Source organism: Lacerta agilis, chromosome 5 (genome assembly GCF_009819535.1).
Source record: "Lacerta agilis isolate rLacAgi1 chromosome 5, rLacAgi1.pri, whole genome shotgun sequence".
In the NCBI taxonomy this organism is placed as follows: Eukaryota; Metazoa; Chordata; class Lepidosauria; order Squamata; family Lacertidae; genus Lacerta; species Lacerta agilis.
In genome coordinates, this window is record NC_046316.1 from 3,705,239 (window position 1) to 3,732,589 (window position 27,351).

A 27,351-nucleotide genomic window follows, 5' to 3' on the forward strand; every position below is an offset into this window, starting at 1 on the left:
GTGAACATGAGTGAGACACCACAGCATTTAGTTCCTCTTTAATGGAAGAGGGACTGCTGAGCAGCAAAGTCAGGATCTAAAATAGCAGAACAGGAAGAAGCTCCGTTAGTCATCTAAACAGTTGCCTTTCCCTCAAGAAATGTTTTGATACGCCCTGAAAAACCGTCTCTGCTCACACATCTGCAAAGCAAGCCCTTGCAATATGGACACCAAACCCTAAGCATGTTTAACTTGTACCTAAAAACAGCCTCCAGCATTTTCTTCACGTTTGTGAATAGCAGTAATAAAAATAAAATAACCATGGGCAGAACTTTTCATGCTGCCTCAAACACCGTGCTTTTGGATAGAGCCCATTCATACATTCAACTGTGTGGAATCAAGTTATATTAAATGCATGTGTGGGCCACCCCTAACCCTCACTTTCTCCCCCCCCCCCTTTTAAATTCTTGAGGGTTTTTTCAATACAAAAAGAGCAAAAGAAACGTACATCCTACCCAAACAAAAGCACACAAAAATACACTATTATTTACACAAACATAAATCCTCCCTGGCCCCAATCCCTTCCCACCACCACACCCGACTTCCCTCCACCACACCACGACTTCCTTATTTTTTAAGTTTGATATAATCATTGCACTCTTTAGATTTTGGATTTTTATCTCTTTATAACATTCCTAGATAATTTTGTTCTTTCCGCTTTACTCCTTTAATCTAAACGTAGCAACATATTCAATGTCTCAATGGAGCTTTGTTTCCAGGTAGGATCACAGATGCAAACCCAAGTACAGTAATACTATATATTATGTTGCTCCTCCACTCATTCTTCTCAAAGGACGAGTTAACTGGCCTGCCCTAATAACACCTTCAGCCATACCAAATGCAAGCTTTATTTGTGTCTCCCTTGGCAAAAGTGAGACCTCAAACTGAGTTACAGGTTGCTGTTTTCCAAGCCCTGGTTTAAAATTTTTTAATCAAGAATGCATCACACCATAAATTATGGGACTTTTTAAAGCAAGTTTCTTTATTGAAGTAAACCCTTCATACATAATTATATTTTGGTAAAATCCTCTGGGACATCTTTGTGCCACTGTTGAACTCAGGAGCTCATTCTGGCCCAGTGCTATTATGAAATGACTGTGACATTACAAGAATCTTATTCCAGCTCCAAACTGAACTCCATCACATATTCTGGAAAAACAAAAATAATTAGTATGATATGCAATGTACTGTAATAAGCATTTTAAATGCAATTTTAGCTTGCGATAACGCTCTATATTTTGCTGACCTTTAAGCAGTATATTTGTCTCACTTCTTGGCTTTACGTCACTAATTAAAGATTATAGATTTCAGCTGTGATCCTATGCACACTTACCTGGGAGTAAGCCCCACTTAAAACAGTGTAATTTGCTTCTGAACAAACATGCATAAGAGCATGCTGAAGTTTTCTTCTCCATTAAGCTTGACAATTCGATAGGAGCCTACTAAAATATGCTGATGAGACTAGATTGCATTTTTGTTTTTCTTTTCACCTAAATTCACATTGGTAGTTCTGTTTCTGGAACTGTGCTTCAACTTGGAAGCTGAATCCAACAAAACTGTGCATCCTTGATAAAAATGCACTTTCTGAGAAGAAATTTGCAATCTAGAAATTCTCCTGGATTCCCTGGTGGCAGCTATGGCCAAGAGAGCTTTTTATCAGTTACACCCTTGTGCAAATTAATTGAAACAAAGCATGTTTTCTATCTTACTCCTAATCCTGTACTCAAAACAAACACAAAAAGTCAGTTGATCATTATGGTGTTGGAAGCCTGCAGCCAAGAGAAGGAATGATGCGCTCGCCACAATATATTGAGCAGGCACAGGCAACCTCGGCCCTCCAGATGTTTTGGGACTACAACTCCCATGATCCCTAGCTAACAGGGCCAGTGGTCAGGGATGATGGGAATTTAGTCCCAAAACATCTGGAGGGCTGAGGTTGCCCATGCCTGATATTGAGGTTCTACGAAAAAGAGTTATTCCAGAGCTGAAAAAGAGGTATCCTGACAGTACTGGGATATTACAGCACGACCTAGCCCCCTGTCACACGAAAGTGGTGAAGAAATTCATGACAGAGCAGCAAATACAGGTACTTGATTGGCCAGGGAATTCCCCGGACGTAAATCTCATTGAGAATTTGTGGGCTACAGGCAAAAGTCGCCTCCATGCTGTAGACTGTACGACTATGGAGAAGCTCATTCAGGTGCTGATTCAAGTATGGTACAGGCATCCGAAAATCAACAGTGACTGTTCGAAACTAGTAGACTCCATGCCAAACCATGTTCAAATGCTGCTTAAAAATAGTGGAGGTCATATCCATTACTAATGTATGTATGTGTGAGTTTTGTACATTTTTTTGACAACAACAAACTCTATTTGCATAGCCTACAGGCCGTTGCAGAGTTTTGTTCACGTATATGTGAGTTTTGTACAATAAACTACATCGTTTGTTTCAATTAATTTGCACAAGGGTGTACATCTCATATATTAACTGCACCCCTTCTCAGAGAACAAGGACCATGAATCTCTTTCATGTCTTGGTTCTCTTCTAAATTAAGTTACTCTAGTGTGTTCCATGAGACTGTCCCTAACATCATTAGCATACAACTAGGTTGAGAGAGGGTGCAGAAAGAAGACCAAACCAACTGTTGCTCAGCTGTACTGGATGTTAGTATGAGTGTGACTTCAAAGTGCTGTTTCTAATGCACCTATAAAGCCTTCTATGGCTGTTTTCCCCATATCAGCCTGTGTAGCCTCTTTATGATAGGTAGATGAAGTCATGCTCTGAATCCTGCTTCTGCAGAAAGTTTAAGGAGAAAGGCTTTTTCTGTGACATTCTCTCCCAGGAAGCAATTAAGCAACAAATCTGTCTAGTTTTAGATGACTTGGCAGGGAAGAGAAAAGAGAATCACTAGGGTGTTTTTTTTTAGCTCTTTAGTGTTTTTTTCATCTTATAGCTTTGCAGGTCACTAGGCCTTGAACAGAGGACATGCTATCAGCTCTTTTAATGTTGGTACGCGATTAGAGAGGATCATATAGTGGATTTTACAGTTTTGAAGCTGTGAAATACCTTATTTATATATATTTTTAAAACATATAAAACATATTTTAGGTGGAAAGGCAATTTAGAATAACCGAACATACCTGTCCCCACTTTGTACTCCCATTGGGATACAATAATTGAGTTCTAATCGAGCAATGTTTCCAAGTCTGAGAACTATTCCAGCACCATAAGACCACCGGATGCACTCTGCTAGTTTACGAAGATGAGCCTTAGGACCTTCACCTGGGAATGGAAAGGAAGCCAGTGAGAATGAGACAATAACCAAATGTTTTCATGGCCAGTAGCCCAAGTTCTGTTCCAGGTACAAGGCAGTAAACTATTTTAAAACACTCAATTTCAAAAACGTAATTCAGTCCTACTCGGTACAGACTGCAGAGTTTCCAGCAGAAACCAGTATTTTGCATAAACAGTTAAAATGCCTTAAAAGGGTGGGGGGGGCTCCAATGTATTTGCTTCTTACCATAATTAAGATTGCAGAGGTTGCCAGCGTTGAGAAAGAAGTGTGTTCTGAACAGATCTCCGAATCCTCCCCGGCCAGGCCGAAAAGGGAGAGGAGTGTACAAATGCAGACCTCCAGCCCAGTAAGCTTCACCTCCCAGGTAATCCCCTAGAAGAGTAACACAGCACAAAATATTTGCTACATCAGCAATCCCAAGAACACTATTCAATATAAGAATGGTGTATCCTCCATCACTTTAGGCTAAATCAACATTTATGCCATAATTGTCCATAGAAGCACTACACACTGTAAAACTTTACTGAAGGTCCCACTTGCTGGCAATTGATCACAGAACAACTTTCAGAACAATACTGTGGGACGGCAACAACGCCTCCCCTGGATCTGGGGGTCAAGCTGGAGGCGTTGGGGTTTCCAGGGCTTGGGTGAACCCTTTTCGGCTTCACTCAGGCCTGGGAAGCTTGCCTGCCTAATTACAGTACAACATCTTTCTTTACTGTGTTGTAGGACGTAGGTAGAAATACAGATACATAAAGAACGCAATTTTCTCAATGCATCTTTCTGTTTGTTCACTTAAAGGAGGTAGATTTCCAGGGGGGTGCTGAGTAACTTTTTTTTTCTGAAAAGGGGGTGGTAGGTCAGATAAGTTTGGGAACCTCTGCCATAGAATATTAAACAGGCCGAGGTCTGGTTGAAGAGGAATGTTTTTGCTTGGCACCTAAAGACATGTAATGAAGGTGCCAGGTGACCCTCCTTAGGGAGAGCATTCCACATATGGGGAGCCACCGCAGATAGGGCCCGTTCTCATGTTGCTACCCTCCGGACCTCTCACAAAGGAGGCACATGAAGTAGGGCCTCAGGTAATGATGGCATGGTTGAAGTGGAGAGAGGCAGCCCTTGAAGTATTGCGGTCCTGAGCTGCTTAAGGTTTTTCAGGTCAAAACCAGCACTCTGAATTGGGTCTGGAAACTAACTGGCAGCCAGTGCAGTTGAGCCAGGATCGGTGTAATATGCTCAAACCGTCTAATCAGGTAGACCAACTATCTATCTATCTATCTATCTATCTATCATCATCAAGTATTCTCAGCCCATTTTCTGGGTCCTGGTAAAATTATTGACAATGATGCAGCCTACTAAAAATGTCTCAAACCTTCACTCTGTGGTCCAATGCTGTACATACTGAATCCACGCACACTTGTTGGTCCACCAAGATAAAATCTATAAGGAAAAGAGAACCATTACTACATGTGAAGTGGCAGGTTACAAGAAGGTGTGTTACAGCAGGCAGAAGGAACTGTGCTTAACCACCTCCCCACCTCCAGATCCACCCTTTCAATATGATCAGGGTATATCCCTGTCTAAGCATACAGAGGTGCCACTGTCACACCTAGTTTGGCCATCCTTTGCTAAACTTTTCTGAGATGCAGGAAATGCTGCCATTAAAGCAAACTGCCAAATAGCTTGGTTTGGAAGCCATGCAAATGAGTACCATTAAATTCAATGCTTAAAATAATCTTCTTGATGCAAGAGATGCATCATTTCAATTTATATGATATGCCAGACAGACAATAGGCAAACTCAAAGGAAAGCAAGTGGAATTACTTACCTATCAGCAATACTTGATGGTTTGTCTCCAATAGGAACCAACATTCCACCCCAAAGAGAAGTTGATAAAACCTTTAAAGACACAGGCAATCATAGATTGAGTAAAATACATAACAGACGTGCAGATAAGTGTTGGAGATGTGAATCCTCAAATGCAGGTATGAGGCGTGTTTGTGGACTTGTTCATTAATAATGAAACCCTAGTAGTAACAGATTAATCACACTAATAACCAACTATGTTGTAACTTTGGACCCTTTAGCAATTCTATTGTGTTATTTAGATGACTAAATAAAACAAAGAACTAGTATGGAACTTAATAGCCACTGCCTGCATGTTAGTAGCCCCAACAAGGAAGAAAAATTTACCACCTACAATTAAAAAATATAGCTAGCTATAAGTTTGGAAATAAACCCACAGAGTTGGTTCAACTGCGGGATGGAAAAAGAAAAGGGGGGAAATTTAGGAGTAAAATGGCTTGCATTTATTGAATTTGTAAAAAATAAAAATATGTACTTTCTGAAGCAACATCAGTTACTTCCAGAATAATAGTTTTTGTTATGTTGCCCCTTTTTCATCTTAGCATTTCCAGTGGAAAATAAGTTTCAATACATTCACAACCAATTGACAGCGTGGCTCCACAAAACCCAGCTCCAACCCCTGGGCCACTTTCATATTGTGAAGCCTTTTAAAAGAAAGGCTAGAGTTTCCTATATTGCACTTTTTAAAAATCAAAAGGGCACAAATAGGTGGATTTCTCTAGATTGTACCTATATACAGTACTGCAAATTATGGTCAGGAGTCAAGAGTTGCCTAATGTTGAGCAAAGGGTTATGCCATTCTCTCTTTCTCTCTCTCACTCACTCACTCACACACACACACACTCCAACACAAACACACATTCAAACTGGCTTCTTAGAACAAGAAACCTCCCCACCACAACACTAACTGCTTCTGAAACTCCCTCAAGTTTCAAAACTTACGTGACAATCATAACACCTGCATTTTCCCTGTTAGGAAAATGCACACATTTTCTATATTCTAAGATGCAAGCTAGACTGATTCCAAACTGAACTGCTAAATACTGCACTGAAAACAATTTGTAATTTTTAAAAAAGATACTTTTATTTCATTGGTTTTTTAAAAAAAAGGTACTATGATATGAATCATTTACTCCCAATAGCACCAAGTACTTACTGAATCCCACAAGAGCTTCTTATTAAACTGAAGTTCAAAGTCCTCTTTCAGAAAACTCACATCACCACCGGTATAGCCAGCCAACTCCTAAAATACCAAACACTCTTTTGAAGACAGAAATATAAATATAAATACAAAAAACACATTTCCACACAAATCACTTGTTGTTTTAATATTTTGGTGGTACTATATATTAAACCAAATATTGATTTGAAGGCTAGCTCAATCATGCAGGGAGCTGAAGTGTACAGGACTTCAACCAATAGTGCCATATTTTGCATACATATTGCAAATATAAAACACCCACCCACAGCTATTTTCCAGAACCTGGTAATACCTGGTTTATTTTCAGCAAAGCACCTCGTCTCGGCAAGATTGAAGAGTTACGAGAATCAATTACCATAGCGTGCTATAAACAAACATACATATGAAATGTTATACGGTAGGAACAGTCAACTGTGACATTCTTTTTTTCTGAATTGCATAGAATCTTATTAGAGATAGAGAACAAAATTATTCACCACTACTCGTTTGGGCAAACATTCTACTAAACTCTTTAACATGTTGTGATACTGCATAATCAAAATTATCTAGCAATAGAAGTGTTCTTCGTTCATCCTTAATTCTGAATTTTACTGAGTAGTTTTGTAGACTAAGCATACACTGAGCATTTCAACATGAAGCTAACTACATTATGTGTAAACTATGGCCAAGATCCAATTCCTTACACAGAGTGGCTACACTCCTTGTGACAACTGCCAGTTATCCGACTGTGCACAAGCAACTGAATACACATGTGAAACTGCGAAGGAGATATCTGTTCTTACATCTGCAGTTTGCTGGATCACAGCAATACTACCTGCCACTGCAACATTAGCTCTGTCTCAGCAAGTGAAGAGAGAGAGGCATACTTACTTATTGATATGTGTAAGAGAAAGCAAGTCTTACAATATTCAGTTCCCTCCCATGTGAGAGAATGGGGTGTTACCTCCCTTAAGATGATGCTCCCCATCTTTATTTACCTAATTAGCAATGGCACATTTTTAGTCAAGTAAACATTCTGATTGATTAATCAGTTAGATCAATTGAACCTTGCAGCTCTTATCGTGAATAAATATACAATTGCCACTTCAGCTATTAACTATGCAAGACATGCAACGAAGCCAGGTTCCCATTGCATGTGAAAAACCAACTGCTATTAAGAAAATTGTGTCTGTCTTCATGTTAGGAAATGTACCCTTACAATGAACTGAAAATATTAGGTATGTTGTGAAACCTTATAACAATAATATAAGTAGTTAATTATAAATATAAAAGTATATATAAATGAATAAATGGATAAAGATGCTGTAATCATATATATATATATATGATGGTTACAGCAGTCACGAAATTAGAAGACGCCTGCTTCTTGGGAGAAAAGCAATGACAAACCTAGACAGCATCTTGAAAAGCAAAGACATCACCTTGCCAACAAAGGTCCGTATAGTTAAAGCTATGGTTTTCCCAGTAGTAATGTATGGAAGTGAGAGTTGGACCATAAAGAAGGCTGATCGCCGAAGAACTGATGCTTTTGAATTATGGTGCTGGAGGAGACTCTTGAGAGTCCCATGGACTGCAAGAAGATCAAACCTATCCATTCTTAAAGAAATCGGCCCTGAGTGCTCACTAGAAGGACAGATCCTGAAGTTGAGGCTCCAGTACTTTGGCCACCTCATGAGAAGAGAAGACTCCCTAGAAAAGACCCTGATGATGGGAAAGATGGAGGGCACAAGGAGAAGGGGACGACAGAGGATGAGATGGTTGGACAGTGTTCTCGAAGCTACTAACATGAGTTTGGCCAAACTGCGAGAGGCAGTGAAGGATAGGCGTGCCTGGCGTGCTCTGGTCCATGGGGTCACGAAGAGTCGGACACGACTGAACGAATGAACAACAACAATATATATATATAATTCAGTACAAAAATCACGTTTTCCTCATATCCGTATACAGCTTAGTAGACTCGACTCTCTATCGCTCTTGGGCAAGAATGGACAACAGGTGTCATAATGAACCATTATTTCAGCACTATTGCATTTGGATTAATTAATGTGGTACTATTCGTCAGCATTTGTCATACTTCAAAAATTCATATTCCAAATAGCAAAAACTTACAGACACAGACGACTTGAGTGAATGTCCACTTTCTTCTCGGACAGAAAATGATGCTGTTCTTGCAAGACAGCCAAGCTCCCTCCAGACACCCTCCCATTTTAGCGTGTGGTTGGTCTTCCATATGGGAAACTGTAAAAGAAACAATTTCTTTAATTTTGAATGAGAAAACATTTACATAGTTTCAGCATCTTTCACATATATCTTTATGAGCAGGAGCACTGGGTTTACTGGCACTGCAGCCTGTCTTAGAAGAGCCAACTCAGACTATAGGAGCTGCTAAGGTACCGTATTTTTCGCTCCATAGAACGCACTGGACCATAGGGCACACCTCATTTTTAGAGGAGGAAACACGGGGAAAAAATATTTTTCTGGTTTTCCTCCTCTAAAAACCCTGTTTTTTTGAGGATCAGCTAAAAGTTTTGCAGCTTTTTTTTGCAAAGGGGGAAAAGCAAAGAGGAAAAGCCCCATTTTTATGGGGTTCAACTCACATTTCTGAAAAATCTTAAGGAAAGGGAGCCATTTCTACAGTTTCCAGACAGATAATCTAATCAGCCAGTCACATGTCACTGGGGAAACAAACAACCTCCCTTTGCAGCACATTCAACAAAGGAGGGCGGTGCTGAAAGGGAGCCGGGACTCTTACCTCTCTCCCGATCTCTTGCTGATCAGCTGCTGAGCGGGGTCCTTTCAACACCCCCTTTTCTCTTTGTAAAATAAAAGCACAATCTGCTTTTGGCCCCTGGGCAATTTAGTTCCAGGGACCACCATTCGCTCCATAAGACGCACAGATATTTCCCCTTACTTTTTAGGAGGAAAAAAGTGCGTCTTATGGAGCGAAAAATACGGTACTTTGTTTTGACGGTCTCCTCCCAGGTTCCCCTGGCTTCTCTCTTGAGGGCAGGTGCTAACAGGGTGAGCTGCTTTTTTGCGAGGAAGGTGCTGGGCTGCTAGCTCCTTTCAAGTGAGTTGCTAGGCTCTCAGCTGGACTGGGGCCGAGGCAAGCAGCAGGCATCAGCTAACTCAGTGAATTCTCACAGAAAGGAGATGCTGGGATGTTGAAATCCAGGCAAGGATTTGCCAGCTCCAGGAGGCAGCACTGGAGCAACAACAGAGCAGGAAAATTATGAGTGGCTGCTGCATCTGCTTCATTTTTTAAATGCTGCCTCCATTGCCTCCTGCTCCCCCCACACCAATTTTAGCAATGCATAAGATGAAGCAAGAAGATGAGAAAGGAAAGTGTCGGAATACACTGCGTGGATCCGTTAAAAGATCCGCGGTTAATTGTTTATTTTAATGGTTGTTGAGAACTACTTTTGGTATCCTTACGCGTGAAAGCGAAAGTGAAAGTAAGAATGAATAGTTGGTTTGCCAATAAGATTAATCCGCCTTTAATTTATAGTCCCGGTAATGTTTCAAAGTTATCAATGAACGTTAAACCTGCTTCCCGCCTTTTTGGAGGGCAGCAACAGTGGTTTTATTGGTTGGGGTGATGATCGTGATGTCACATCTGTTCCCTAATAAAAGGCTGAGGCTCCCCGCTTAGGCACGTTCAGTTTGGGTTAGTCAATCGTTCATTTACGTTCTTCTTTAGTTCTTTCAGTTAGGTCAAGTTTAGTTTAAGGGTTTTTGGGAGCGGGCTGGATGGGCTGGATGGGTTTTTTCCTTTAGTTAAAGTTCAGTTTGTGGAAGATATTTCCGTGAGATTTTAGTTAGGCTTTTAGGTTTAGCCTTGTGGCGATCACACAGGGTCCCCGGTCGTTTGACGGACTATTGATCCCTGTGCCACCACGCGCTTCGCTGCCACCAACCAGGATCCCCTCCCTGGTAATAACTTTCACAGTCAGGGTGCAATTTTAAACAAAATAATAAGTGTTTATTTAAAAACTTCAACAACTTAAGATAATGGTTACAACCCTGCCTACGCTCACCACTATACCTCACCACCAACCCTCCCAATCAACAACCAACCACCAACCAACCCCCTCGATCAACTGCTCTTCATCAACTGCCCTCCTAACTCTCCGCTCTCTAACTCTAACTGACTCTCTTCAGCTGCCCCTAGCTCCTCCCCCCTCTGTTTATTGGTTAGCCTAGGGCCAGCCACTTAACCCCTTACTTACTCCTTCTCCTATATGTAGACCCTAGAAAGGCAAACGCCACATACCTCCCCCCTTAAATAAGTTTGATTCAGGAGGGATAACTGCACAGAGTTATACTCCTGATCAAACTGCGTGACACCTTAATTCAAACAAACATTTTCTATGTTTACTAACCTTAACTCCTCATCTTATACTGGCTTAATAATTGTTTTTTCCCACATTATATACAATAGATCATGCAATATTAAACCTTTAGTTAACTGCAATAAAATTTGTAACTGTTCATTTTAATCTTTGCCTTTGGGTCTTCGTGATAAGGCATCTGCAACGATGTCCAGGATCCTTTCACGCTCCTTATTGTCCTTAACCGCCACAAGAAGTGTCTTTCTCTGGGCACCAGTCTTTTCTCTGCCACACGTGATTGGATGCAAGTTGGATGCAAGTTGACACAGTCCAACTCCGATCCCTGCAGTCGATGCGTCTGTAACTATTGTGGATTCCAAGCTGTGTAGAGTCTTTGTTTCTCAGGGTCAAAAGCTCTCTTGGGTCACCCTCTCTCTCCTTCAAGATCTCTGTTAAGTGTTGAAGCCTGAGGTCTTGTACAAACGTCTCCAAGTCATCAAAAACTGCATTAGAACTAGTTGTCTGGCTTTTTAATTCATTGGGAACTGCTTTCAGAAGTTTGTGGATAGCTTCTTTTTTAGTCAGCTTGATGAAGCTTTTTGGACAAACGTGTTTACTCAATGAAAGTAGACTAAAAAGCTCTGATTGCCTATTGCTGTTAGCAATCTCCCTGGCTGTCAGTCCATCTTTGATCTGTATTGAATTATCAGTTCCCACTTCAAGCAATTTGAAGACGACTTTTTTATGTCTTTGACGTGGTGGCCACGTTAATGCTGTGTAACCACGTTCATCTTGGGCATTTATTTGTGTTGCATGAGCAGCAGGGTACCCAACTTCCCACCACACAATCTCTAGTGTAGGAAACACTTTCACTTTCATAGAAAGTTGATGGGACACCCTGGCAACTATAACTTTCAGTATGTTTTTCTTTCTATATTTCCAACTGATGAATGTTTTATCATAACTTTGAATAGTTGTTCTAACTGATCTCACAGATAGGTCACTTTTTAAAACAACTCTGACTCCTCTTGAAGGGACATAACCCATAAGCTCTGGGTTGTATTTTCCAACAATCGTCACTATGGTAATATGTGACCAGTCATAAGTTTTCCAGGCCTGCCCCCCAATGTCAAATATAAAGACCTTGCATTCTAAATATGGGGCTTCCTGTTCCTCATCCCACAGGATCCCGGAAATAAAACTGTTTACTAGATCCATGTTTACTTTATATGGGCGCTGACGTCCTGCCACGTCACTGCATGGAGCCGCTTGGAAAGGAACGTTTGCAATTGAACAAATACGGGCCTTAATTGAGCCTAGACAGGTATAATCATAGCCGTACCATGGAACACCCATCACAATCTTCTTTGGATTAATGCCCATGTGAATGTATTTTCCATATTCCATTATGGTGTGGTTATATGGAGCATTGGCTCTGGCTTTGCATTGCGACCACATCTGACTCTGTTCATCATACGGCATAACAAATATGAAATCACAAGACTTTGCAATCCCGGTGTCAGTGTGATGGACTACCCCTTTTGCTAGTCTTGGAGTATTACTGAAAATCGTTTTAAATTTTTGTAGGATGTTTCCTATTTCTTCCTGCTGTGAATGGGTTAATGTAGGGGCTAGCTTAACTTCTTGAACTCAGGGAAACGCTTTAAATCTACCTTCCCTGTTGTTTGACTACTGGTGTTATTACTGTTGTTTTGATTCTCCATTGCTGCTAATTCTAGTTTCCTCATTTCCAACTGAAATTGCATTCTTTCGCTCTCCCTTTTGCTTTCCTGCTCAGCTCGAATTCTTTCTTTTTCTAATTCAAATTTATATTGTTGTTCTAGTTTCCACTTTTCTAATTCTATAGAAACTTGTGGCTCTCTCGCCTCAGGTACAATATTAGTTTCATCTTCTAAGCTCTGCTCTTCCCTCAGAGGATTCCCATTTTCCTCCCCTTCAGAGCTATCTTGAACTGGTTCCCTCACAGGGTTCTTTGTCTTTTTAGGTGGCATATTGTGTGATTGAGGATTGACAGATAAATTAACAAAATAAGAGAAATCTCCTCTCAGCACTGTTCCCCCTGGCTAGGTTTCTCCAGACTCGGGTCTCAAAGTTCTGCTATGGGTCTTCTCTCTACCCGTTAAGCTTACTTCCTCGGACCCCAAGTCAAAACCCTCTGCCAGAACAGATTTGTGAGCTCTCTTTTCTCCTTTTGTTATCTTAGCCTTGCAGCGTCTTTGGGTAACCACAACTACACCCCCGGGCTAGGTTATCACTTCACAGATTTACCCTTCCCCTTCCAGGTGTATTGTTTAACCCCAGCTGCTTCTGCCAATTTTGTGGTGAACAGGCACAACGATATCAATATCCCTCCATGGGCTTATTGATGTCTCCTCCTGGCGTATTGATCTTATCCCGTCGCTGCCACCAGTTTTGTGGCGATCACACAGGGTCCCCGGTCGTTTGACGGACTATTGATCCCTGTGCCACCACGCGCTTCGCTGCCACCAACCAGGATCCCCTCCCTGGTAATAACTTTCACAGTCAGGGTGCAATTTTAAACAAAATAATAAGTGTTTATTTAAAAACTTCAACAACTTAAGATAATGGTTACAACCCTGCCTACGCTCACCACTATACCTCACCACCAACCCTCCCAATCAACAACCAACCACCAACCAACCCCCTCGATCAACTGCTCTTCATCAACTGCCCTCCTAACTCTCCGCTCTCTAACTCTAACTGACTCTCTTCAGCTGCCCCTAGCTCCTCCCCCCTCTGTTTATTGGTTAGCCTAGGGCCAGCCACTTAACCCCTTACTTACTCCTTCTCCTATATGTAGACCCTAGAAAGGCAAACGCCACAAGCCTAGGGCTAGATTTGCGGAAGATATTCGGTTTAGTATTATTTAGTTTAGTATCGCGGAAGATTGGGCGCGCAGGGACTGAGAGCTCAGGGAAACTTAGCTTAGGGCAAGAAACGAGCCTACGCGGGTTTTGCCAAAGCCACTAAAGATATACTCGGTGCCTGTCGTTCTTTGGGGAAAAGGGGTAAAAGTTTTAAGGATTTTTAATTTTGACCAAAACTTAGATAACATCCTTAGTTTGGTTTTCCCAGTTCAGATTCAGGGCATCCATTGGTTTTCGAGGCATCCATTGGTTTTCGAGGCATCATTTTAGTTCCGAGGCATTCATCAACTCACGCACCTTTGGAGTCATTTTCCGTCTTACTCAGCTTCCTTCAGATTGTGAGACTTGGCCGGCGCCCGTGCTCATAAGCACGTGGAACGCTGGCCGCTTTCCCCCCGCAACTGGTACCTCGTGCGTGGGCAGCTTAGGCTCACGCACGGGGAGCTCCAGCACCGAACCCCGGCAGGAAAGGTTAATTCTATCATGCCCAGCACAAATATTTCCTCCTCCTGAGTTCTCTGCAATCTTCAAAAAACTTGAGACAGAAAACTTGGTGTGAGTGAGGGGCAGCTGCCAGACAGAGAGGCACTGTCACTGCAGATAACCAGATTTGTGGATTACTCCCTCTCCAGCCAAACCATAAACAAGTGGTGCTCTTTTACCTACATTGAATTCTGTTGATATTCCTCTATCAGTTTCACGAAGAGAACTCCAAGGAAATTGTCCGGTTACTTTATACAGATTGAGAGAAAAGCTAGAAACATAACATTGAGATTTAGGATTACTACAACAAAGAAAGGATCTGAAGAACAAGTGTTTCACATGATCACAACTATGGCACTGCTTAACTTTAGCTATAGCAGATAAATAGAACCCTTTACTTGGCAGCCAGGACAAGGCTGTGTGGCTCTGCCACATCTGTCATTGTAAAATCCTTACTACTGAAGGAAAGATGTTAAGATTGCACTCGTGGTTCAAGTTCCTGGACCTCCAAAATAACCTTCTGTGCTATAAGGTCAACAATTTCACCATATGCCTCACAGACACTCTCTGTCTCTTACTACCATATTTTTCGCTCCATAGGATGCACTGGACCATAGGGTGCACCTCATTTTTAGAGGAGGAAACAAGAAAAACAATATTTTTCTGGGTTTCCTCCTCTAAAAGCCCTGGTTTTTTGAGGATCAGCTAAATGTTTTCCAGCTTTTTTGCAAAGGAAAAAGCCCTGGTTTTTTGAGGATCAGCTAAAAGTTTTGCAGCTTTTTTGCAAAGGGAAAAGCCCTGGGGTTTTTTGAGGATCAGCTAAAAGTTTTGCAGCTTTTTTGCAAAGGGAAAAGCCCTGGGGTTTTTTAGGATCAGCTAAAAGTTTTGCAGCTTTTTTGCAAAGGGTAAAGCCCTGTTTTTTTTGAGGATCAGCTAAAAGTTACGCAGCTTTTTTTGCAAAGGGGGAAAAGCAAAGCTCCTTTTGCAAAGGGGGAAAAGCAAAGAGGAAAAGCCCCATTTTTATGGGGTTCAACTCACATTTCTGAAAAATCTTAAGGAAAGGGAGCCGTTTCTACTGTTTCCAGACAGATAATCTAATCAGCCAGTCACATGTCCTGGGGAAACAAACAACCTCCCTCTGCAGCACATTCAACAAAGGAGGGCGGGGCTGAAAGGGAGCCGGGACTCTTATCTCTCTCCCGATCTCTTGCTGATCAGCTGCTGAGCGTGATCCTTTCAACACCCCCTTTTTCTTAGTAAAAGAAAAAGCACAATATGCTTTTGGCCCCTGGGCAATTCAGCTCCAGGGACCACCATTCGCTCCATAAGACGCACAGGCATTTCCCCTTACCTTTTAGGAGGAAAAAAGTGTGTCTTATGGAGCAAAAAATACGGTAAATGAGCCAGGAAGGCAGAGATGAAATACTAGCAGAATGGTGGTTCGCCACTAGCAGGACAGAAGCCTAGCGCCAACTATGCCTTCAAGCTAGCACTGGAGCCCTTATGTTAGTTCTAAATAGCTAAACCACAGAATTGCTTATAATATTACTGTACAAAATCCTTTAATAGCTTAAAAACCAATTAATAAGCTGGTCACAGAAAATGAAAGATAATTCTCATACGTCATCATTAATCAACTTAATTTACTTTCAGTGTTAACAGTGAAATGCAGATAGTTGTACAAGGAGCTGTGCAAGCTTAACACTCCACAGCAGCTGTCTCTTAAAAGCGGTGGCAGCCAAGACATCTACATTAACTTTCTGAACAGAACTATTTGATGAGAACAGGCAATTTACCATTTTATCAAGAAATTATACTGGTTTGCAAGGGATTTAACAAAAACTGCTGAACATATGGGAGGGATGAAACAAACTGATCTGCCTTTCATTATCTTTGTTCGAGTGGACAGATATACAGCCGTTAGCGCAGACTAGATACATGCAAACATGTCAAAAAGGAATGATACTGTATTTGACTTAGCATTAGCTGAAACAAGAGATAGAAGCTAAACAGCAAGATATCTTGCTCATTTTCTCCAAAGTTCACCAGTGTTGGAAAAATATCAAAATTGTATTTGGTAAATATGTATTTATTTTGTTTTGCTTAAGTTGAAAATAACAACATATCTGCAAAAAAAGGAAAAATATCAAAATATAGCCTAATTAATGCAGAATTAGTTCCAATGTAATACTTTGCATACATGGTGTGTAGAATCACTGCCCTGTATGTATACATATAAAATATATAGTTGAATAGATCACCCAAAAAGTTTGCTCAAAAAAAATTCCTGGGCTAAAGCTGGATATTAATAGTAATAACAGTAGTAATAATAATGATGGTGGTGATGATGATGATGTTGTGAAACTGACTTTCTATCCATGGGAATAACTCCAAAAAGCCATACCAAATTTAGGCATTAACATGTTCTACTGAGGCCTGTTGCTCAGGAACACATCGCCAGAGGGGAGTTTTCCCAGCGGCTGCTCAAAGCCTGGAAAGGCAACAGTAGCAGATAGAAGGGAGAAGAAGGACTTTATACATGACTTCAATAGCAATGGCAGCTGGGAGGCCAGAGAACCAGCAACATCTATGCCCACCTGCCTGGTAAGGCCAACAGCAGTCAAGAAATGTCCCATTCAAGGAAAAGCATAGGAGAGAATGAAAATTTAAGAGTAAATTCTACCATGTAAACTGCCTTAAGACCTTTTTTTGTTGGAACTAAGGAAGCATAGATTCTAGAAGTGCAAGTCATTGGGTTGTATCCAATGTGGAACTTCTGTTTCCTCTCCAGCCACAACACACATACCCCAACATTTATCCAGATCCCCCAAGCCTCCAGAGTTAGGGTACACAGGGTTGAGTGGGTGGAGGAGACAGGAGAAGCAGCTCTGTTGTTCACACTAAGTCCACTGTATAAGCAGAGCTGAAGCACTGGGTATGGCCCAATCAGTTGACACGTGCCTTAAAATATTTGCTAACGGTCGTAGCAGTGAAAGCTGTTATCAACCACTCTCAGTGTGACCAACTGCAAATGAGAGTGAACGTATTGGGGTCACTACCTTAAGTAGCTCATCTTTCAAAAAATTGGGGGGGGGTATACTGGTGATTTTATTGTCCTTTGCTGCATACCACTTACAATACATTTTCAAGGGTCTAGGGTTTTTCTAAATAGATGTACATAGCATTGTAACCTTACTACATTCTGAAGGTATCTTACTTTCTTTCGAAGTGACCAGGCTGTGGTTTGAAGAAAGAGAGGCCGTATGAAGTTTCCTTTGTGCCATAGGAGAACTGAAATGTCACCTTCTCAGCACGTCCAAATATATTAGGTAGTTTGAGTCCAAGTACCTGCAAGAGCCAGAATAAGCACTGAAGCATGTACAACTTTGCCAAGACACTTGCACACTTAACTGTTTTCTGTAGTTTTTTGTTGCACACAAATGTTTCCAGTGGCAAAGGACACCTGCTTTGTGCCCCCCTTTAAATGTTTCTTATCACTGTGCTACCCCACCTGGGCTCTGGCACTGAGCAGATTCCAGGTGCCAGCTTGGTCTATCCGTCCCCCTCAGTGTCCCAGAAGCCATTTGGGGGCATGGGAAGAGAAATATGACCACTGTCACAGAAAGCACAGCCCACAGAGCTGCAATGGGGAGAAGCCTGGTTGGGGGGGGGGACTCACCTTCTGCAAGCTCCCTTGCAGAAGCTGTGACTACAGCCCATTGCTATTTGTGACATTTTAAACGGCGTGAATTTTAAAACCCAGTTAATATTAGACTTACTAACCCATATTTCCCCAAACCTTCATTGAAACTTTGCAAACTTTGCAGCTTTCAGGTAGTTAAAATATCCCTTTTTTCATTATCTCAAGCTTCTCCATAAACAACCCAGAAAAATATATTATACACCATAGGTAAAGTACCAGTGCTCATATTGCTGTCAAATGTATGAAAGATAAGAAAACACATAAATCATTGCAGGTTTCTCAAATTGGAACCCTAAAGCATTTTTTTGTAATTTCCACAGAGCTGTCAATCATGTTCTAAATTTGCAGAAGCACCAGCCTTTGAAGACATGTAAATTTCCTGACTACAAGCTTCTGATTTCAACTGAAACCTCCCTTCATTCAATCTCATAACAAGATGAGATTACAAAATAGTAGGCACTCAATTGAAAAAAAAATGTGTTTTCAGCTTGGAATAAAATATTGCAATTATTTACAGTCTCAGCAGATTTCTACACAACAGAAGCAGTCAAAGAGAGCAGAGATTTTTAGGACAATTGTAGAATAAGCAGGAAAAAATGAACACATACACATCTCATTTATTTTAATGGAACTCTCATTCCAAATAAATGTATTTATGACTGGAGAGGGGTGTCTGTTTTACCAAAATTAATTTAAATCACTTATGATAAACTAGCATATATCATATCACCACAACTTAGATTGCAGGAGGTTGTTAGCAGGTCATACCATGCTCCCTTCGTTATTGCCAACCATAGTATTATAACTTCCAGTTAATCTTCTCAGTTCTGTTACTTCAAATGTTACATCTAAGCCATTTGGAAGGGCATCATCTCCTAAATACACAGACAGACGTATTAGTAAAGAAAATGTTGTTTTTAATCCAGTTTGACATTTCTAATTATTAAAATACAGTGTTTCTTAAATAGCTTCTTGAAATACTTTAAATAACATACATAATACCTAAATTACGGGTAAGTTCTCACAGTTAAGTACACCACTCAGAAAAATTCCTTCACAGAAGCTAATACCCCAAATAGATTCATCCCATGCATTTGACTTTCTATAATACAGTACTAAACACTGTTTGGTTCAAACTATGAACACTTAACAGTGGAATTGAAGATTTAAGCACAAACCTCACAGATCAGGACAGGAGCAGAGATCTGTGTGTCTTACCATACTTCCCTCTAGCCTCTTACAACATTTCCTTTATTTTGATTATCATAATTAATTTATTAATCACCGTCTACACAATCATCCCAAAGTGATGTATAATAATAAAAAAACAGCAGCAGAACAGTTAAAAAAAAAACAACTAGCTGATACAGTTAAAACAAAACTAAAGCAATACAAAACAGACACTCATGGCAAGGACCCATTCATCCAGCTGGGAAAGCCTGTTGGAGGGATCTTTGATAATGTACAAATAGTGGTGCCTGTCATATCTGAACAGGAATGCTATTCCACAGAACAGGGACAGCTACACTAAAAGCCCTGCTCCAAGTTACTGCAGGGAAGGCTTCTAAGATCTTTGGAACTTTCCCCACGGAGCACAAGGCCTTCCAAGTATGTAGGCATCCTCCCACGAAACCTGATACTGCTGTATAGGGCCTTACATGTTAGTATCAAAACCTTGAACTCGGCCTGGTAGCAGACTTGGCAGCTAGTGTAAATCCTACAAGCAGAGTGTTCTATGCTGGCAGCCGTCTGCCCACAAACACAACCTAGCTGCCACACTCTCCACCAGCAGCAGCCTCCAGACCAACCCCAAGGGGAGCCCCACACACAGTGCACTGGAGCAATCCAACTGTGAAGTTACCAATGCATGGACAACTGTGGTCAAGCGATCCAGTCCTGGTACTTCTTTCTAGTACTGGGTCTTCTACCCTCACAATTTCAGCTGATTAATAAGGGAAAGTCTGTATCAACCTTCACTATCCTTTTATCCTGCAAAGGTTTTGGACTACAACTCCCATTATTCCTGATTATGTGCCATACCAGCTGGTGTTGATGGAAGTTGCAGTCCAAACCCCTCTGGAGGGCATCAATCTGAGGAAGGCTGGTCTAGATGGCAGCAAACCAGCATCATGTTTTAATTGGGGGCAAGCTCAGTGCCAAGGCTAGCACTACACAAACAGTTATAGAACTCAATGAAAACAAATATAACCTGTCACCCTGATGGATACTTTGCTGCCCGATATCTACATACTGAAACTAAGCATTCCATTCATTTACACTACACTAGAACTACTGAGAAGGACACATGTATAAAACAGTCTGTCCTATCAAAGGAGGGATAGCCAATTTTAGTTATACTCAGAGTAGACCTACCAGAATCAACAGATTTAGGTAAATTAACTCCCATTTATTTCCATGGTTCTCCTGCAAGAGTTACTTATTTTAACCTTCAAAGTATTTAAATATGACACATATTAAACTACTATAAAACTATATTAAAATTCAAGGAAAAACAAATCACACTCACTGATAATTACCTTGACACGTATCAATTAGAACATCCACCTGTCTAAAAATTCCTAGACGGAGGAGCTTTTCACGAGCTTCATGGGACTTCCTCATAACCTTCAAAATATTTAAGGTTTAGCTTTGCACTTTAATGACTAAATGTTCAACAGTTATTTGCCAAATGCATACATTCATTATCTCACACACTGCTCTACATTTTAATTACACAAATGGGAATTCCAAGACACAGAGTAGACCTCATATAAATCAGTTTAGCATCCAACCCCAACATGTGTAACACTGATGTATAACTAAACTAAAAAAGTAACAACAGGAATTCATGAGGCTTACATCTGCAAGCACAAGAATGCAGTTTAGCAGCATATTTATACATTGGAATATCTGCTTATAAAGAATACCATAAAGCATGTTTTGCAATATTGTTTTGGCATGTCAGTTTGTATAGCCTATAAGCCTGCTGCGTCAAGGCCTTATATTAGCTGCTGCTAAGCTTTTCGGTCTAGTGTTGGTGTTCTGTGTACTGAGGTGTTGTTATATCTTGAATGTCATTTTTAACCTTTTTCTTAACCTAGATGTAAATTGTCAAGAGATGTCCTGTGCTAAGTCACTTTCAGAAAGTGAGTCTAATTTCACTACTTACATCAATGAGGTCTTTAGCCTTGAATACGTCACCAATTTCATACATGATAATGTCATCTTTAGTCCTTCCAAGTCCATCAAAGTGCACATGTTGAACCACAACCTAAAGATGAAGGTGGTTATCATCAAAATGTTAACCCTGGAAACATTCTAAGGACAACTAGAATTTCTACTCAACTAAAACATAATGGTGCCATAACTAATGAATTACTGAATTATAATTCCAAGACTGAACAGAATGTTTTCTCATCATGAATCAAAGTCAAGAATTTTAAGTGGCAAAAACAGCATCATTATTAAACAGGATTTTACATTATTTTGTAGATGAAACCTACATTTTTACCAGCTTCCTTGCAAGAATATCATAGGGACTTTGTCAAAAGCGCTACAGAAATCAAGATACACTATGTCCACAGCATTCACCAAGCTTGTAACTCCATCAAAAAAAAAAACAAAATGAGATTTGTCTGGAATGACTTACTTTTGAGAAACCCATGCTGAGTCTTAGTAATGACAGCATCCTTTTCTAAGTGCTTACAAACCAATTTTTTAATTATTTGTTCTAGGAACTTTCCTGGTATCAATGTCAAACTCACCGGTCAATAGTTACCTGGGTCTTCTTTTTTCCCTTTTGAAGATAGGGACAACATTTGCCTACCTCTAGTTTGCAGGTACACAATTGTTTACTAATGCCTGAAGAGAATTATTCATTGCTAAATGGTAAGAATTCTGCTCCTACTAAAATTATGACTATGTTACAATGACTGAGAACTGTTAAATAGGAAGACAATGGGGTATCCCAATACTCACATCTTTATTTTCCAGTATTTCCTGTTTGGTTTCTGGTTCAACTTCAACCAGTTCAGCTTCTTCCCCTATAGCACCAAAATCAGGTCCGCTCATTGGAAGAGGCTCCAAACTCTGAACAGGATACAAATTCACCAAATATATCAATTGAGTTAAATTGGATTTAGTTTTTCAAGTATCAAGTATTTATGGTGATTCTTACCATTCCATCTACCTATAAAAGGATGCTGTCTTGTGCAGTTGTGTTCCCAGAGTCTATGTATGTGTCTCCCCATGCAATTTCACTACGTAAGAGTGGTAACAGAATGGTATCCAACTAAGTAATAAGCAGAGTAGACTCACTGAAAGTGGCAGGCTTACGTTATTTAAATCCAGTTGTTTCAATAGTGGATATCACTCATAATGCATACTGCATAATATAAGCCTGTCAGTCAGCTCAGAATGGAGTGCTGATAATGTTGTGGGTTCAAGCCCATCCAGGCCAGCTGTATATTCCTGCATTGGGTTGGACTAGATTACCCTTGGGGTACCTTCCAACATTACATGATTCTAATTACCTAACACAGTATTACATTTTTCACCTTGCCTTTTTATTTTACAATGCACTTGGTCAGTATAAATGCTATTTAGAGAATGAGTATCTCACAGAACTCAGAAGGGTTATTTAATAAAGAAAGAAAGATTGTTCACTAAGATTTTAAGCAGGTATATATTTTTAGACGTAACCTGCATTGGTCATTTATGTTTGAGATGTGGCTCTCATTCCATTATAGACACCTATGGTGCTGGCTGTGTTGTCCCTCCCTGACCAGCTGACACAAGCCTAACTGCATAAATTTCCAAAATCCTAAATTCATTTCAGTATGAGACCACTGGAAACTGTCACCCTATACTTATGGTACTTTTGAATGTGAGCTTTAAATGTATACTTTGAATGGCCCTGTAAAACTTCACCCACCTCTATTCTTTTCAGACAGCTGCCTTAGAATAAAGGTACACTATTAATGCTGCAACAGAGAAGCTTCAGATTTCGTAATCCAATGTGTGGTGGGAGAGTAAGTTAAATACACACTGTCATTTGGGTTAATATATCATTTTGATTCTCTAATATGCAGAGATGGGATTGCCAATTTTTTGAAGGAGTTTGAAGACGATAGGAAACAATATTGCTATAAAAATGTTTGGAATATAGCTTTGGTTGAAAAGTTGGCAACAACATTGGCCAGGATGACTAAAAAGAGGAATAGTTTAAGATCAGAATGGTTTCATTTTGTAACGCACGTGAATAAGAAAAATGAATTATGTAATGCTGCCATCTCAGTATGCTACTTTGTGGAACACAGCTGTTTATTTTTCCTGCAGCAACATTAAGAATAATAGCAACATTTGCCATCTTTCTACTGTATGTTATAGAGCAATTGTGGGGGTTTTGCTGTGTCTATTAGCCTCTGGAACTGAGTTTTATTTACATTTTAAGTTATGATCAGAAATTTATTTATGTTTTAAGTTTTTGGTTTTTTTTGCATGTTTCTATGCATAAAATAACAAAACATATTTTTTAATGTGTTATCTTTTTCTAAGACCTCAAATCACCTGTTCAGTTGTAGCTGTTTTCTTATTGCTCTGTCTACATTTTTTGCATTTCACTTTAGGCTTATGCTACTGTAGGATGCTCACAGGTACTAGAAATCACAGAATTGTAGAGTGGGATGGGACCCCGAGGGTCCTCTAGTCCAACCCTGTGCAATGCAGGAATCAAAACTACAGCATCCCTGACAGATGGTCATCCAACCTTTGCTTTTAAAACCCCCCCCAAGGAAAGCAAGACCACCACCTTCTGAGGGAGTTGGAACACAACAGAACAGCTCTTACTGTCTGAAACATCTTCCTGATGTTTAAGCTGCAAAGTGTGGGTGCCACCTCCAAGTCAGTGTGATGCACGTCAGTGTGTCATGAAGACTTTTACATTCACAATCGGTTTGTAAATACTGCACTGTGCTGCCAAGGAAAACACTGCAGTCCCACCAGAGGCGCCATCACAGCACCACTTTGGAGAATTATCCATTAAGGCTTCTTAAGGCGAAGCAGGAGCCTCCCAGGTTCCATGCAAGGGAGTCCACGTCAGCTGGCCGAAACCCCTCCGTTCCCTCCTCCTTCCTGCCCTCTCGTTCCAAAGTCTTGAGGCACCAGAGCATGTGCAAAGTCCACCACTACCCAAGCATAGCTGTCAAGTTTCAGATTTGAAAATAAGGGATCAGCACCCTCAGTCTACGGTTCTCAGGGACAGTCCACACCGCGATAATCCCGCCAGGCTACAAATTAATTTACACCAGGAAAGAGCTCCCAGGAAAGAGAAATCGGGGCAGAGAAAAGAAAGCACTTATTCACGCAGCACACGGTTAACCTCTGGAACTCCCTGCCACTGGGAGCAGCAATGGCCACCAACTTGGATGGCTTTAGAAAAGGATTAGGCAAATTCATGCAGGAGGAGAGGACCACTGATGGCTTCTGGCCAGGTTGGCTCTGCTCTGCCTCCAGTTAGGGGCAGCAATGCTTAATCTGAGCACCTGTTGCCGAGAAATATTCGTCTATTTTTTCTTCTTTATATATCTGTCTGTCTGTCTGTTTATTATGTATTTATATTCCACCTTTTTCTCCAAGGAGCTCCCTGGTCCTAGTCTTCATTTAATCCACACAACAGTCCTGCGAGGTAGGCAGGCAGGCAGGCAGGCAGGCAGGGCTGAGAAAGGCAGGGACCCAAGGAGTCCCCGGACTCCAACTCTCCTTCCCGAAAATAAGGGAAATTTAAGGGATATCAACAATAAGGGATAGCAGCGGGAAACGGCTTGGAATAAGGGAGTTTCCCCGCAAAAAAGGGATACTTGACAGCTATGTACCCAAGGAAGGAAGACTGGAACGGAGGCACCGGATTCCACAGCGCACCCAAGAAGGCAGGCAGGCGCGCATCCCCTTCACGGGCGCCTTTGCACATTCTCAAGGTCACACTCTGCACATGCTCAGAAAAAACGCAGCTCGGAATGTTCGGTATTGGTTTTTAAGGAGAGCCCTAAAAGGGGGGGCGGGCGGAGGATTCTGCACATGCTCAGAAGAACACAGCTCAGAATAAACAGTATCGTTTTTAGGTGACGGCCATTAAAAAAAACCCCAATGATAATTAATCATAGGAGGAGGAATTCTTCACATGCTCAGAGGAACGCTGTCGAGAGTGGCCGGCGTTGTTTTTGCGGAGGGGCGCGGCCCCGGTGCGCGCGTGCATGTGAGGGCGCGCGGGGGCGGCGGGTGTCTCCGCTACCTCCGCGGACCCGATCCCTCCTCCGCCCAAGGTCGCCGCTCTCGCCAGCCAAGCCCGTGGGGCTGGGCGCTCCTTACCCGCGCGTGGACGGTGCCCATGGCCGCCTCTCAGCGACGCCGAGCGGGAGAGAGAGAGCGGGAGAGAGAGCGAGGGAAGAAGGGCCGCGACGGTCCCTCAGGAGGAGAAGTTGCGCTGGGCGGCGGCCATGACAGGAAAGCGCGTCGGCCGCGGAACGCCCCTCCCCCCACCCGTCCCGGGCGAGTCTGATTGGTCAGCCGGGGCGGAAGGGGGCGGGGACTGAAGAAGGAACGTGCCGAAGCAGCCTGCGCACGGAGAGGAAGGACGCCGAGACCGTAGATAAAAGAAACGCGGGGAGCGAAGAGACATGAATAGCAGCGAGCTTCCGGGATGTATGAGGGAACTAGCTGGTGGCAGGGCCGGCCCTCCCACGAGGCAAGACGAGGCCGCTGCCTCGGGCAGCAGGGTCCGCAGGGGCAACGGATCCCCGGGCAGAATCATAGGCGCGCAGGAATTGTAAAAGTGGGCAGTCACCCCCGAGGGTCATCTAGACCAACCCCGCTGCCATGCAGGACTCCCAACACGCGTCAGATATGGGACCCGAGCGGACCCGGCTGCTTCGCTTCTGCAAATGCACGGGAAGCCGATATGCGCTTCGCCTCCGGTTCCCCCATCTCTCGGGCACTCGGGTTCACGTCTGAACACTACGTCTGCCCCCCCCCCCGGGTTAGTTAGGCACAGCGGGAGCTGCAGTTCATAAGTGCATAAAAAGCTGGCTCTATTCATAATATACTTGTAGAAGGAAAAGCAAAATCCTGCCCACAGGTTTACTCCCTAAATCAGGCATCCTCAACCTGTGGCCCTCCAGAGGTTTTGGCCTACAACTCCCATGATCCCTAGCTAACAGGACCAGTGGTCAGGGATGATGGGAATTGTAGTCCAAAACATCTGGAAGGCCGAAGGTAATGGGGATGCCTGCCCCAAATAAATACAGGAGGGAAGAGGGAAAGGAAGTCCATGGAGAGACAGACACGTCGGGTCACTGGAGGTTTGGAGTGTGCTCTCATCAGTATGTTGATGCTCTACCTCCTTGACACCTGTAAATCTGGCAGGGGATGTACCGGATCAGTGCCTCACCTTGGTAGAGGAGTGGATGAGAGGCAATAAACTGAAGCTCCATCCGGGAAAGACTGACTGAGGCAGTTTTGGGGCAATTTCCTAGACTGCATGCGTGTCCAACCTGTTCTGGAAGGATCGCACTACCACTTACGGAGCAGGTGTATAGCATGGAGGTAGAGACATGCAGAGGTTTTTTTGTTTGTTTGTTTTTTTGCAAATACATTTTTTTATTTTTCAATAAACAAAATACAGACATATTAGACATATAATATTTTACAATATTGCATAACACTCCGTCGAGTTTTCTGACTTCCTTCCTTCTCTTCTCTGGTTTTCTAGTTTTCCGCTGCTCCCTCGCTTTTTCTTATTTGCCATCTATTTTAAGACGTGCAGAGGTTTTTAAGCAGAGGTTGAATGGCCATTTGTCCTGTATGAGCTGGTTGAGATTCCTGCATGGGGGGGTGAACTAGATGACCCTTGGGATCCCTCCCAACCATGCCATTCTTTAATTCCTGGATCCACTGCTGTTGCTAGAGGCATTAAGTGTACATGGTGGCACAGAAACCTTCTGCCGGCTCAAGTTTGTGGCCCACCTTAGTATCCCTATCTGCACAAGGATAATCTAGATTTAGTGGCCCATATTCTTATGGCTTGTAGATTAGATTACCGCAATATACCGTACATAGAGCTTTCCTTTGAAGACTGTTTGGAAACTACAGCTAGTGCAGAAATCAGCAGTTTGATCACAGAGACCAGAAGATCTGAGCTTATTACACTGATTCTGGCCTGCTTGCACTGGCTACCAGTTAGCTTCTAGGCTCAATTTAAAAGGCTGGTTTTGACTTACAAAACCTCATGTAGTTCAGGAAGCCCAAGCCTCTGCTAAAATGAACCAGTTCAGCCGCTACAATATTAATCAGAGTTGCTTCTCTGTGTGCCTCATCTGAGGAAAATGCAAAAGAAATACACAAGAACAGGCTTTTTCAGGAGTGACTGTGCAGCTGAATCACAATAAAAAATTCTTTCCAGTAGCACCTTAGAGACCAACTGAGTTTGTTCTTGGTATGAGCTTTCGTGTGCATGCACACTTCTTCAGAT

At 41.9% G+C, this 27,351-nt stretch overlaps 1 protein-coding gene across 1 annotated transcript; it reads right to left on the minus strand.

Moving 5' to 3' along the window:
* Positions 1–994: 994 nt before the first annotated feature.
* On the minus strand, positions 995–25,283 carry SAMM50 (SAMM50 sorting and assembly machinery component). The gene is made up of 15 exons (XM_033148306.1): positions 25,194–25,283; positions 21,807–21,917; positions 20,998–21,099; positions 20,366–20,453; positions 18,597–18,703; positions 17,343–17,473; positions 14,309–14,396; positions 8,512–8,640; positions 6,695–6,766; positions 6,358–6,444; positions 5,164–5,234; positions 4,708–4,775; positions 3,561–3,707; positions 3,181–3,322; positions 995–1,188 (listed from the first exon to the last, which is right to left on the minus strand). The coding sequence occupies exons 1-15, from the start codon at positions 25,212–25,214 to the stop codon at positions 1,143–1,145; spliced, it is 1,410 nt and encodes a 469-aa protein (XP_033004197.1). The 5' UTR covers positions 25,215–25,283; the 3' UTR covers positions 995–1,142.
* Between the last annotated feature and the right edge of the window lie 2,068 nt (positions 25,284–27,351).

Bases quoted from the DNA above. Each gene is read 5' to 3' on its own strand.
- SAMM50 (XM_033148306.1), bottom strand. From the start codon at position 25,214: ATGGGCACCGTCCACGCGCGG. The intron at 17,474-18,596 runs GTATGACCTGCT...TGGCTCTTGCAG, and splicing joins GCAATAACGAAGGGAGCATG to GTACTTGGACTCAAACTACC. The intron at 3,323-3,560 runs GTAAGAAGCAAA...TTCCATTCCCAG, and splicing joins CCTCTGCAATCTTAATTATG to GTGAAGGTCCTAAGGCTCAT.